The following is a 14,011-nucleotide window of genomic DNA, read 5'->3' as shown; positions in this document are numbered from 1 at the left end:
GCACGGTGAGTAAGGTGGTGGGCGGGGCTACTACTACAAAAAAAAAAAAAAAAAAAAAAAGGAACTCATAGCTCAGTAAGGGCGTGACAGGGTGCACTTCCTTAGAATGAGGTGTACCAAGATTTCTTGTGTCCAACTGTGCAGAATGAGCAGTAGTAGAGAATAAACGGTTGATGTGTAAAGTATTAGAGAATAATGTTAACTACTAATTTTGTGGGATAAATCTAGCTGGAAGATGTTACAGGAGCTAAAATATCAATGAAAAAAAAAATAGTATACAGTAGAAACCATCCGTTAGTCAACCTAACAAAATGCAAATTATCACTTAATATAGGCCTAAAGAATTGACAGTTGTTTAAAATGTTTTTTTCAATTAGCTCTACCTACGCCTAAATATTTTCTATTGAATTTCTACCCAATTCTTTCTTTTCTGGTTCACATAGTACATTTTTATTTGATGTAGGTCTATTGTTACCTATTGTAGTTTGCTGTAACGACTTTCATTCTCTAGGCCTATAGAAACTAAAGCAAGGCCGTTTCCCCAGGACGAGCAGATGAAAGTGACCCTACTATTGTGGTTACAGAAGCATCAAAACTTCAGCAACAAATAAAACTAGACCGTAACAGCGATGCATAAGAATTAGTCAAAATAATTAAGAGGGCTATTAAGTATTAAGATGTCATAATAAAGAGCTATATTTATCTTAAAAAGATTTAATAGCACTTAAATTATTTATCCGTAAATCTGTGTTCTTTGTTAACAATTTCCTGTATAATTACAGCTTATTTTGTAATTACAACTTTTCAGTCAAACTGTAAGTCTATATGATAATGATAAACTGATAGACCGGTCAATAGATCAGAGTTATTTAAGAAAATTGCTGAAATGAGAGAGCATTGAATGACAGCATATTTCTTAACCTGTGGCTAATTTTAGTATGTGAATTATTGGCCAAGGATTCTGACTCAGACTAGTTATTGCGTGAAGATGCTATTTCTGGATCTATTTGAAAATTTACGTTGTTTTAATTTTGACTGAATATAATTTATTCTGTTGAGAGAGAGAGAGAGAGAGAGAGAGAGAGAGAGAGAGAGAGAGAGAGAGAGAGAGAGAGAGAGAGAGAGTGTCCTACACTTTTTTTCTCTGTTAGACAAAACAAATACTCATATATCGAATCTTCTCTTTTTTTCTCTGTTAGACAAAACAAATACTCATATATCGAATCCTCTCTCTCTCTCTCTCTCTCTCTCTCTCTCTCTCTCTCTCTCTCTCTCTCTCTCTCTCTCTCTCTCTCTCTCTCTCTCTCTCTTCCTGATTATCATTTGACTCATAAAGGCACCAGGATCCAAAAATTTCTAGTCATAATAAATCATTCTCGAGCGAGACATAAGTTGGTTGATATAAGTCTAATCTCAAAACCATGTCGAGGGAAATCATTCAAACGAATCATATCACAATTCTGCGAAGGACTTGGCAAAAGGAATTCGATCGCTGTCCTTGAGCTGTTTGATAAAAGGCATTTGGTGTGAATTCCTTTGAAAGAAACGAGAGAAGAATTCGGTGAAAATACGAGTGACTGTTGCACCCCTTGAGGTAGCCAGCTCTGCTGGAAGGACATAATGACGTCATTTGTAAAAAATGTATCAATTTGAGTTTGAACAACTATTTCTATTTGGGATATTCTTATGCAATAATTCCCTGTTGAAATTAAATTGTGAATTATTAAATATTTTATAGTTAAGAATGTTGATGACGCTAAAATATGCAAATTAATTGGTTTCATCTGGTGGTATCTGGCAGTGATTTCCTGGCTGTATAAATACAGCGAATCCTTCAAATTCTATTATTCTGTGGTTGACTGTGAAGAGTGACACTATTCAAAAAGGTTCCTGAAACATTCCGTTTACAAGACGGGACTCAATAGTTTATTTCCTCTTTATTCTTCGTGAATTAGAAGTTTATTTTGACAGTGGACAAAAATGGCAGCGCTGAAAACACTGTTATTCCTCGTGAGTTGTGCCATAGCTGTTTCAGCTTTTCCTCAAGGTAAGGAACATAAAATATAATTTATTTTCACAGGGAATAAACTTCAAAGGCGGAGAAATGTATTGGTAAACAAATGGATGAGATCACAGTGGGTAGGCTTAGGTTTAAAATAATTAAGATTGTCATTGAATTTATATGGGATGATATTCAACGAATTTTATTAAGATATGAGGGAAATTTTATATTGTGGTAGCCTTATATAAACAGGGTATATACAGGGTATATGTATACATATATATATACAAAAATATACATATATGTATATATATATACATATATATATATATATATATATATATATATATATATATACATATATATACGTATATACATATACATATATATATATATATATATATATATATATATATATATATATATATATATACATATACACACACACACACACACACACACATATATATATATATATATATATATATATATATATATATATATATACATACATATGTATATATATGTGTATCCAAATAATATATACATATACATACACACACACACACATATATATATATATATATATATATATATATATATATATATATATATATATATATATACTGTATATATATGTGTGTATCCAAATAAGCCATATATATATTTTTTTGATAGATTTCGCCTGGGGCTCTGGTCCAGAGGTCGTTAAGAGAATCCAGACATTAATGTATCAAAAAAAATATATATGGCTTATTTGAATATGAAAATACGTCTAAATGTGCAAAATTTATCATATATGTGTAAATATATACATACACACAACGCACATATATATATATATATATATATATATATATATATATACTGTATATATATATATATATATATATATATATATATATATATATATATATATATATATATATATATATATATATATATATGTCAACTACTACCTGACTCAAATACTCTCAATATAGGCATGTTTTCTATATATATATATATATATATATATATATATATATATATATATATATATATATATGCTAATTACTTGTAGACAAATACTTTGAATATAGGCCTATGCTTTCGATTTTAGGGGGAACCACCATTGAAGGGGACGCGGAAACTATTGCAACTGAGAATACCGGAGGCCTACCTAGAGATGGCATCCCTGTGATCATTATACAGAGGAGACCCATTTTCTTTGGTAAATAAATCAGTTTGAGATATTTTTCTTCTTTTTGGCGCACGGGTTGCATGAGGTAGCCATGCATGATGGGGCTATAGGTCTAGGAAGCTCTCTCTCTCTCTCTCTCTCTCTCTCTCTCTCTCTCTCTCTCTCTCTCTCTCTCTCATATCAATTATTTTACTGAGTAATTTATGACATTTTTTTGCACACCTTTTATAATTTCATTCGTCATACTGCTGGTATTATTATTATTATTATTATTATTATTATTATTATTATTATTATTATTATTAGCTAAGCTATAAGCCAAAGAGCTCCAACAGGGAAAAATAGCCCAGTGAGGAAAGGAAATAAGAAAATAAATAAATGATATAAGAAGTAATGAACGACTAAAATAAAATAGTTTAAAAACATTAACAGAAAAACATATATTGCATATATAAACTATAAAAATATTTATGTTAGACTGTTAAACATAAGAACATTTGCTGCTACTACTACTACTACTACTACTAGTAGTAGTAGCATTAGTAAAATCACCAATGTGTTAGGAATAGTAGTAATAATACTATTAATGATGGTAATACTAGCGGTAATAGGTGGTAGTAATAATGATACTATTGCTAGTAGTAATGATAGTAGTACTAGACTTGTGTGAAGCTCCGTAAGTAATTTTTGAGACAATTGAAGCTTCACACATGTCTAGTACTACTATCATTACTACTACTATCATTGGTATCATTACTACTACTACTATTACACTACTAGTAATACTACAGTTATAATACTACTACTAATACTAGTCCTGCTATCACTGCCACTATTTATACTACCATTACTACTGCTATCACTAATATTACCATTACAGTAGTCACTAGAACTACAATCATTGCAACTATTAGTACTAGTACTACTATCACTAGTAATACTACCATTACAATAACTAGTACTACTACTACTAGCAATACTATCACTGATAATATTACCATTACTGATACTAGTACTACTACAACTAACACTACTATCATTAGTAATACTACCACTCCTGATCCTAGTACTGCTACCATTACTATGACTAGTACTATCCTAACTACTATTACTACTTATTACCACTATTACTATCACCATTACTACTAGCACTACCTACAACTTGTAATAATATAGTCATTAAAATACTACTGCTAGTACTACTACTACCTCTAGTACTACTACCATTACTACTCTCCTCTCCCTCCCTCCCTTCCAGCCACAGACAGAGACGACGGAGGCTTCTTCAACCCTTTCTTCAGTCTCTTCCCGAGCCTGTTCAACCGGCGCCGTATCTTTGGCGGGAACTCCACCTCCAACGCCACCACCGACTTCCCTTTCTCCTTCTTCGGGGGCGGTGCAAACCCTTCGGAGGGCGACCTCAACACGAACTCTACTCACGAGGTCATGATGAAGGATGGCCACAAGGTCGAGGTTAATCGGACCACCGGAGGAGACAAAGATGGCGGTTTCTTCTTCACCCGGGTAGTGATGAGCATCGTGCCTGACGAAGGCGCCGAAGGGGGGAGTGCTAACGACGGTTCAGAGGTTCCTGCGTTCCCAGGGGCGTCCCCTTCGGAGGATCCGAGTATTAATCAGGTAGAGGATGAATTTGTGGAAGATTTCGCATAAGTTTCTGATCAATGCTTTCGCTTTGTAGCTAAACGTGATAATTTCAATCGTGTCCTTTGCTATGAATGAAGTCTGTTCCGATTAACAAATCCATTTGCATAATATGGATTGGATTTATGGATTTGTGATAAATCCCTCTGATAAATCAACTTATAAATCCCTTGAAAACTAAATCTATTTGTTATCATTTTCCTAATAAGGTAATTAATCGAAGCGTGAAGATAAAATAACTATGAGTAATTTCTTTTAAGTGCATTATGAGGAAAAATCGAACAATGTATTTATTCGAGGATTTAATCACTAAAATATTATATAACAAAAAAATCCAGCAACAGATTACATTGAGGATTTAATGGCTTAAAGGTATATGAAAAAATCCACCAATGGATTTCATTTGGGATTTAATCACGTAAAATTAGAAGAAAAAATCTACTATGGATTTAATCGAAGATTTAATGCTTTAAAAGGATTATGAATAAAAACACTTCACCGGATTTAACTGAGGAGTTAATCAGAATATTATATGAAAAATCCACCAATGGATTTAATTGAAGATTTAATCACGTTTCTGACAACCAAAGCTTAGTATGTTCACTGTTCAATATCATGTCTTATATATCTAAATTATCAGAATTAATATTATTGTGCTTTTTGTCTGCTTTTATGTCTTTGCTTGTAAATTGAAGAAAATAACTGCTTGTTTTTTTGTATTTCTGTTCTTGCTTTTGTATTGTAACTTGTAAATTCAAAATAATTGTTTGTATTAGCTTGTAATATATTATTGGCCTGTAAGATACAAATAATACATTGGTTCTATTTTCGTATATTTTCAAAGACAAAATTATTTTGTTTATATTTTTTTTTTTTTTTTTTTTGTCAATTGGATTTTCTTTGCTGCTAATAAAGACTCAGTAATGAACTTTTAACAATGATTTTTATTCACGGTTTCTGAGTAATCAATTTAAAAACAAACACACATATGCATATATACATACATTCACATATATATGTATATATATACATATATATGTGTATATATATACACATATATGTGTATCTATATACACACATATATGTGTGTATATATACACACACACACACACATATATATATATATATATATATATATATACATATATATATATATATATACTGTATATATATCCGTGTGTGCATATATATATATATATATATATATATATATATATATATATATATCCTACATATGTATCATACATACAATTCCGTGTACAGTACAACTACACGTATGGATGTACAGTATTTATGCATGTATGTATGTATACATATATGTATAGATGCACTCCGAATACATACCTACCTTCATCCATCATTTGCATAAAAATGAATCTAATTACATTCTATTCTATCACTCACTACACGAGGAGAGGTTACTGAGCTATAGGCCTACACCTTTGTTTAAGATAGAAATCAAACATGGCTATTCACGGATTCGTTGGGACCGGGACGACTATTCTAAGCTGAACTATGATCTCTAATAAAGGATCTTTAGAATTTGAGTTTAGTGAAAGATTGAAAAAAAGCAAATCAGACAATGGCTAGGTTGAGTAAAATTTGGAAATCAAATCGCCTGAAATTACATATTAACATCAGATTATATATTAGTTTAGTGAGATCGGTGTTACTGTATGGACATGAGTCATGGTATGACAATGAAACAATCTCCAATAGATTTAGTAGATTTGAGAACAAACCCCTCAGACGAATATTGGGAGTTAAATGGCAGGACAGGATTAGAAATGAAACTATAAGAGAGAGGAGTCGAGTGCCATATGTGGATGAGATCATGATGAGTAGTAGATGGAGATAGTGTGGGCATGCTCTTCGCGCTCCCCAAGAGAGATTAGTTCACCAGACTTTCAATTGGGCTCCACAAGGCACTAGCAGAGTTGGAAGACCCAGGCCTACATGGCTGAGGACTAAAAAACATGAAATAGGAGATGATGGATGGAGAAGTATTGAATTAAAAACTCAAGATAGAGACGAGTGGCGAAATCTAACCGAGGTCCTTTGCGTCAATAGGCCTAGGAGATGATGATGATGTAAAAAGTTAAGAAAGGTTGGATAGCAAGGTAGAATACAGGAAATGAGACCGGAGATAGGAATATGAAAAAAATAAATTTTGAGATATCAAAAAATTTGATAAAGAAATTTCTTACAATAAGGGGTTGGTTGCCTGATGCGCTCTCTCTAATACCTTCGATCAAAAAATAATAAATCAAGTCTTCTAAATCAATATATTTACTGTGAATATAATAAACTCAGAAATACATTCTGATAATCATTGGTCAAATATATTTCAATTGAATATATATTCTGAAAAGCAATAAATGTTTGATGTCTGTCAAAGCAAGAGCCCGTGTAGGCCTACCACGTAAGGTGGGTTAATCTAAGCAGAACCAATAAATGAAGTCTGATATACAAAGGATTCGGGAATAAATTTTGTAAATGAAAATCTAGTTCAAAATCATTCATTTTGAGATATTCTAAAATTTATCATTTAAAACTAATGGTGTTTAGAAACAGAGAAACACACGAAGATGAAAAACAAATATGTATGTAAAAAAATCATTTTGAGATACACCAAAATTCATGATTTAAAACTGATACTGATTTTGGAAAATTTTGAAACAAAATATTGTTGTTGGTAAAAAAATCAATAGAATTTCATAAAATATGTGATAATACAAAAGTAACAAATAAAGATATTAATAACGTTAGTAAAAAACTAAAACTAAAATACCAACTGTCATTAACAAAAAATAATGGAGTATCATTAACAAACATAAAAACCAATTAGTGTCATTAACAGGAAAAATAAGTGTTAGTAACGAAAAAAATAAGTATGTGTTTCTAATAAACACCTTAGCAATAAAAATACAATATTGACTTCCTGTGACGTAATTAAAGAATTAAATCATTCGAATCATTAACTAAGAAAAAAATAGCAATTTCAATTTTCTCCAAAATAAAGACAACTAACTAATAACAGAACAAACAGAAATCAGAGGTTTGGTATAAATTGCTGTTGCTAACTAACGCTGATTGTCCTGGGCTGCTTCTGCGAGCTACATTAAGGTAAGTCAGATGATAAGTCTAAGATATACAAGTTCTCATATTATTAAAATCGTGAAGATATTGAATTAATTATAAATTTACTTACTAAACTATCATGCAAAATAAACCCTTAAGGTTAGTTATATGTCTATAAGCATTAGCATTACTTTTGTGGATTGGATATAATAACCAACTTACTTTCCCTGAAAGTCCAAATTTTCATCGCTTCAAAACTACCTGTTCATTAACGATTCACATATCCTCTGTAGGAGGTGACGTCACCACCCCTGGTGCGACGCAAGAGAAGGTCATTCCGTAACTACTTGAATTCCCTGAGGCGTCGCAAGGTCAAGGCTAAATCTATGCGCAGGTGCCACAACTCCGAGGAGTCAGCCGAGAATGTCCTAGACGACAGAGCGAGTGTCCTGAATGCTCCCGCACCATTACCCAGGGTGCCAAATCCACCGACACTTGAGGGCGACACGAATGTCAACTACGTGGGCAATGTCCCGGTACTCAGGGATGACCCCGACGTAGAGATCTTCGACATTAATCTGATGAGAGCCGCCGAAGAGGCATTTCGCTCAAGAAACTCGCCACCATTAGTGGCTGGGCCCGTGATGTCACAGCCCATCGCGTCTGGGCCCGTGAGGTCACAGCCCATCATGGCCGAGCCTCTGAGGTCACAGCCCATCATGGCCGAGCCTCTGAGGTCACAGCCCATCATGGCCGAGCCTCTGAGGTCACAGCCCATCATGGCCGAGCCTCTGAGGTCACAGCCCATCATGGCCGAGCCTCTGAGGTCACAGCCCATCATGGCCGAGCCTCTGAGGTCTTTGAGATATCAACCTGCTGAGGACGAGCCTCTACAGTCGCAGCCCATCATGGCCGAGTCTCTGAGGTCTTTGAGAACGCAACCTGCAGCAGATGAACCTCTGAGGTCTTTGAGATCACAAGATATTGAAGCCAAACCACTACGGTCTCAATCCATCAGTGCCGAGCCTCTGAGGTCTTTGAGATCAGAACCTTCTGTGGATGAGCCTTTGAGTTCGCAACCCATCAATGCCGGGCCTCTTAGGCCTTTGAGATCGCATACTGCAGTGGAAGAACTTCGTGAATCACAACTCATCAGCTCTGAGCCTCTGAAATCTTTGAGTTCTCAACCTACCAAGTCTGAGCCTTCAAGGTCTCTCAGATCACAACCTGTTCTGGCCAAGCCTCTTGAATCAAGACCCGACCTAACAGAGCTTTTGGAACCAAGACCGTCGAGACAGCAGGCTCTGAGAGCTTTGCCCTACGAAGTTCAGGCTTCAAAGGCACCTCCTTTGCAAACCCAAGACTCTAGTCTGCTCTTCAAGAAGTTTCTTCGGCTGCTGTAACTTTCTTCATCTGGCTGATGTAAGTAAATAGGTCTTACTCCAATTTCTGTTGAGTAAATACGTCTTACTCCAATTTCTGTTGAGTAAATACGTCTTACCCCAATTTCTGCTGATTCTGTGAAAGGTCCTTCACTGTCTAATGCTTGTTCACAGATGGCAGAAATTCACTGTCTTGAACAAGCTTTTGTAATACCTTATTTTGTATTTATTTTTTTTTTTCTAGAAAAATAAATTAATTTTCAGCTTTTATGGTAAATTTTCTACTTTTATATATATTTGTAATTATTTATTAATTTATTTCTTATTTATCTCTTTTTTGTTTTTGTTTTGGTAGTGTCCAAAAACTTGCTGTAAAGGACTGTAGACTTTTATACATGAAACTAAATTCATTCATTAAATCAGTTAGTTCACTCTTACCATTAAAATTTCGAATGCTTACAAATTTAATCATCAAAATTACAGATTATAATTTCCACTTCTGAATAAATCTGTTTTCTTCTACCTCTTGCAAATAAAAAAAAAATGCAAAATATTCAGTAATAATTTTCAGTTGATCTAGTCTTTGGATTTTTTAAAATTACATATTTTTATTTACATCTGTTTTCTTTACTTTTGTGTTACTTGATTTTTTTTTAGTTTTTTTGAGAACCCATTTACAATTTTCAACACTATCCAGTAAAAAAAAAACTAAGGACAAATATTCCTAAACAATTAATTTTGAATTGTTAACGGGAATTTTCCTAAAATAATTTAACACAATTAAATTATTTGTTTTTAGATATTAAACGATTTTTTTTCCTCTAGTTTATAGTATAAATGTACAATTTGGTTCTTGTACCACTTGAAAAAAAAATTCAATTTATTTTTAAAAATTGATAATTTTCAAATATTTAATTTTTTATCTTCTTAAAATACCGGCATAAAACCCAAATTTCAACACAGTTTTAAAATGCCTATTTTTAAACTTGATATTTTCCTATTTTCTAAAAATTTCCTTCCATTTATTTTTAGCTTCGTTTTTTATTTTGTTATTTACATTCTTTAGCTAAGGGCTAAAAATGTATTGTGTCTGTTTAAGATGTTTGTGTGTGACAAATAAAGATATTTTTGTAAAATTATTCTTTTTCTTGTCCTTGAATCACTATAGTGAAAATAAAATATGCAAGAATATAGGGATAAAATAATAATAATAATAATAATAATAATAACAATAATAATGATAATAATACATAATAATAATAACAATAACAATAATTCGTAAAAAACAAAATTCTTTTTGAAAAATAAAAAAACAAATTGCAAAAACTATGATAAAAAACCCAAGCTGATTATTTTAAAAAATTAAACAAAAGCCGGTTTGGTTTAAAAACAATAGTGATTTTGAAAATATATATCTGTATTATTCCTGCTACTGATAAAGAAACAGAAGGAAAAGAAATAAACAAATTTCCCCTATATGATAGAGCAAGTGACCAGCTGTATATATATATATATATATATATATATATATATATATATATATATATATATATATATACATATGCTGTATATATTACACAGTATATATATATATATATATATATATATATATATATATATATATGTATATATATATATTTATACTGTGTAATATATACAGCATATATATATATATATATATATATATATATATATATATATATATATATATAATATATATATATATATATATATATATATATATTGTTTCAGGTCACGCTTAGCTCTCCTCGTCCTCCAGGTAGAGGAGAGAAGGAGTTGTTACACCCTGGTGAGAGGGGGTTGCGTGTGTGTACAATCTATATAAATATTTAGCCGTCATTTTTGACAGGTCACGTACACTAGTAAAAACAGTTATTAATATAAAAATGAATATAAAGACATAGTATGAATGGGAAAGTAAACACACAAATAAAAAGTATGCATCAATACACAAACAAAAATTAAAGTGTTTCATTATCACTGCATCCTGTGACGTCACAGTCAGAGGCGTCTTAATTGAGACTCAAACTGTACTATAGACCATTTCTTTAAGCCAGGCATATTTGCACCGACTCGCAGCGGTGCCCTTTTTGCTCGGAAAAGTTTCCTGATCGCTGATTGGTTGGACAAGATAATTCTAACCAATCAGCGATCAGGAAACTTTTCCGAGCTAAAAGGGCACCGCTGCGAGTCGGTGCAAATATGCCTGGCTAAAAGAAATGGACTATAGTTGATTTTCAAAAGTCCAAACCTGAAACGAATGTTTTTTTATGTTGAACAGGCTGACACAAGTCACCTTTTTATAGTTGATATATGAAAGATTGGTTTTAATGTTTTTATTGTTCTTGAAATATTTCATATTACTTGTTCATTACTTTTCATGTAGCTTATTTCCATTCCTCACTGGGCTATTTTCCTTATTGGAGCCCTTGGGCTTACAGCATCCTGCTTTTCCAACTAGAGCTGTGGTTTAGATTAATTATTGTTATTAGTATTATCATTAATATTATCATTATTATTACTACTATTATTATTATTATTACCATTAACCAAGGTACAATCCTAGTTGGAAAAGCAGGATACTATAAGCCCACGGGGCTCTAACAGGGAAAAACAGCCTAGTAAGGAAAGAAATAGGAAAGATATAAACTAAATTAGAAGTAATGAATAATATATATATATATATATATATATATATATTATCAAAATCAGTAATAACGTTAAAATTGATCGATCCACGAGTTCTCAACCTTCGCTTTGGGTAATCCTGGGATGGTGAAGCTTGACATGTTTAACAAGGCCGAGTTAGAGAAATTCAATACATACAAAGAAATCTCAGTAGCAGTGTCCATAATATTACTTGTAAATATCTCCTTTCCTCTTTGGAATATTTTTCCCTGTTGGAGCCTTTGGACAATGGCATTCTGCTTTTCCAACTAGGGTTGTAGATTGGCTAGTGATGATAATAGAAGAGAGCAGTATATATATATATATATATATATAGTGTTGCCCTCTTATTAATTTTTTCCTTGTTGGAGCCCTTGGACAATTGCATCCTGCTTTTCCAACTAGGGTTGTAGCTTGGCTAGTGATGAAAATAAAAGAGAATACTATATATACATCATCTTAATTTAACATATTTCACTGAATGTAGATAAAAAAGTACAGTTGGAAACAAGAATCCTGAGTACACCTAACTCCAAGGAGGTGCACCCTATCTCACCCTTACATCGCGGCGAGTAACCAAACAGATAGTGCAAGGAGAGATGGCAGAAGTGGCGGGGGGGGGGGGGGGGCTAAATACAGGAACTTGCTATGCAGTAAGGGCGTGGCTGACCGCACTTCTTCAGAGTGAGGTGTGCCATGAATTACTGTGTCCAACTGTACATTTTTATATATACTCAATGAAATATATTAGATTAAGATGGTGACTAGGAATCTGATCCTGTCTTAGTGGATCCAGGGCTGATTGAACCAAATAGAGCAATGGGAGATGTTTTAATAAGAGGGGAACACTGTATGCATATATATATATATATATATATATCTTGTGACATATATAGAGGCCTAAATCCCTTTCTGAGTGGCAATACTTTAATGTGGTGATAGAGTTTGCATATCGCTATGATCAGCAAAGCTGTAGTCATTGCCACCCATACCCCGTTGGTTTGCAGTGAATGATGAAGCAAAAATCTCCCACCATCACCAATCCGCTCCAAATCTGATGCTGGCGTTGGATTTGGAGTACATAGTAATGATTTTAATTGTAGAGGTGCACTTCCTCTAACAGCTTCCATATTTACAGCCGAACTGTATGGCATATTAACCGCTATTGAGAAAATAGCGTTGGAGAAGGAGGGTAATTTTACTATTTTTAGTGATGCAAGGAGTGTCCTTCAAGCTTTAGGAGTTTTTAATTCTAGTAACCCTCTAGTTTTAAAGATTTTAGAATGGCTTTTTCTTATTGAACGGAGAGGTATAACATTTCGATTTTGTTGGGTTCCAGCACATGTAGGTGTGTCTGGCAATGAAAAGGTAGATTTACTGGCGAAGAATGCTGCATCCGAGTTTCTGCCAAGAAGGTATCCCATTCCATGTAATGATTTCCTACCTAACATCAAGAAATTGGTTTGTAATAAATGGCAACAGCATTGGGATAGTCAAGATGGCAATAAAATGTGGGAAGTAACAAATGTGATATCTCCTTGGAGGTATAACATGAGGCCCCGAAAATGGGAGACGTATCTTTGTCGTCTCCGTATTGGTCACACTCGGTTGACACACGAGTTTCTTCTGAAGGGCCAACACCAACCGTATTGCGAGGACTGTTTAGTACCTTTAACAGTGAGGCATTTGTTGACCGAATGCCCTAATTTTACTAACTTAAGAAATAGATATTTGTTTGAGGCTCGAGGTGAGGAGGTTCATCCTTGCCAAGATTCTTGGACATGATATGTCCTACTATGCAAGCGGCATTTTTAGATTTATTTCAGAAGCAGGTCTTCTGAAAACTATTCAACTATTATAATGACTTTTTAACTTTTATGGTTTTAATTGAATTCTCTTTTATTTTTCATATATAATAAATGCTATCGGCGTCAATGACCTTAGATGTCAGGATGCCAGAAAACTTTCAATCAACCAGCGTGGTGATGAAAACTAGCCAAACACCAGATATGA

The 14,011-nt window shown here is 33.2% G+C and overlaps 1 protein-coding gene across 2 annotated transcripts; it reads left to right on the top strand.

The window, feature by feature from the left end:
• Nucleotides 1-1,858: 1,858 nt before the first annotated feature.
• Nucleotides 1,859-9,804, top strand: LOC137628454 (fibrous sheath CABYR-binding protein-like). 2 transcript variants are annotated; one of them, XM_068359603.1, is made up of 4 exons: nucleotides 1,859-2,047; nucleotides 3,105-3,215; nucleotides 4,444-4,823; nucleotides 8,222-9,794. In XM_068359603.1, exons 1-4 carry the CDS (start codon nucleotides 1,981-1,983, stop codon nucleotides 9,329-9,331), a joined length of 1,668 nt encoding a protein of 555 aa, XP_068215704.1. In that variant the 5' UTR covers nucleotides 1,859-1,980; the 3' UTR covers nucleotides 9,332-9,794. The 2 variants fall into 2 exon arrangements, with proteins under 2 accessions (XP_068215704.1, XP_068215705.1); XM_068359604.1 differs by lacking the exon at nucleotides 3,105-3,215 and having other exon boundaries at nucleotides 8,222-9,804.
• The last annotated feature ends 4,207 nt before the right edge of the window (nucleotides 9,805-14,011 follow it).

The sequence above is a fragment of the Palaemon carinicauda genome, chromosome 36, assembly GCF_036898095.1.
Source record: "Palaemon carinicauda isolate YSFRI2023 chromosome 36, ASM3689809v2, whole genome shotgun sequence".
Classification (NCBI taxonomy): domain Eukaryota; kingdom Metazoa; phylum Arthropoda; class Malacostraca; order Decapoda; family Palaemonidae; genus Palaemon; species Palaemon carinicauda.
Note: the sequence above shows the minus strand (reverse complement) of the source record. Positions and strands in the feature narration are given on the sequence as shown.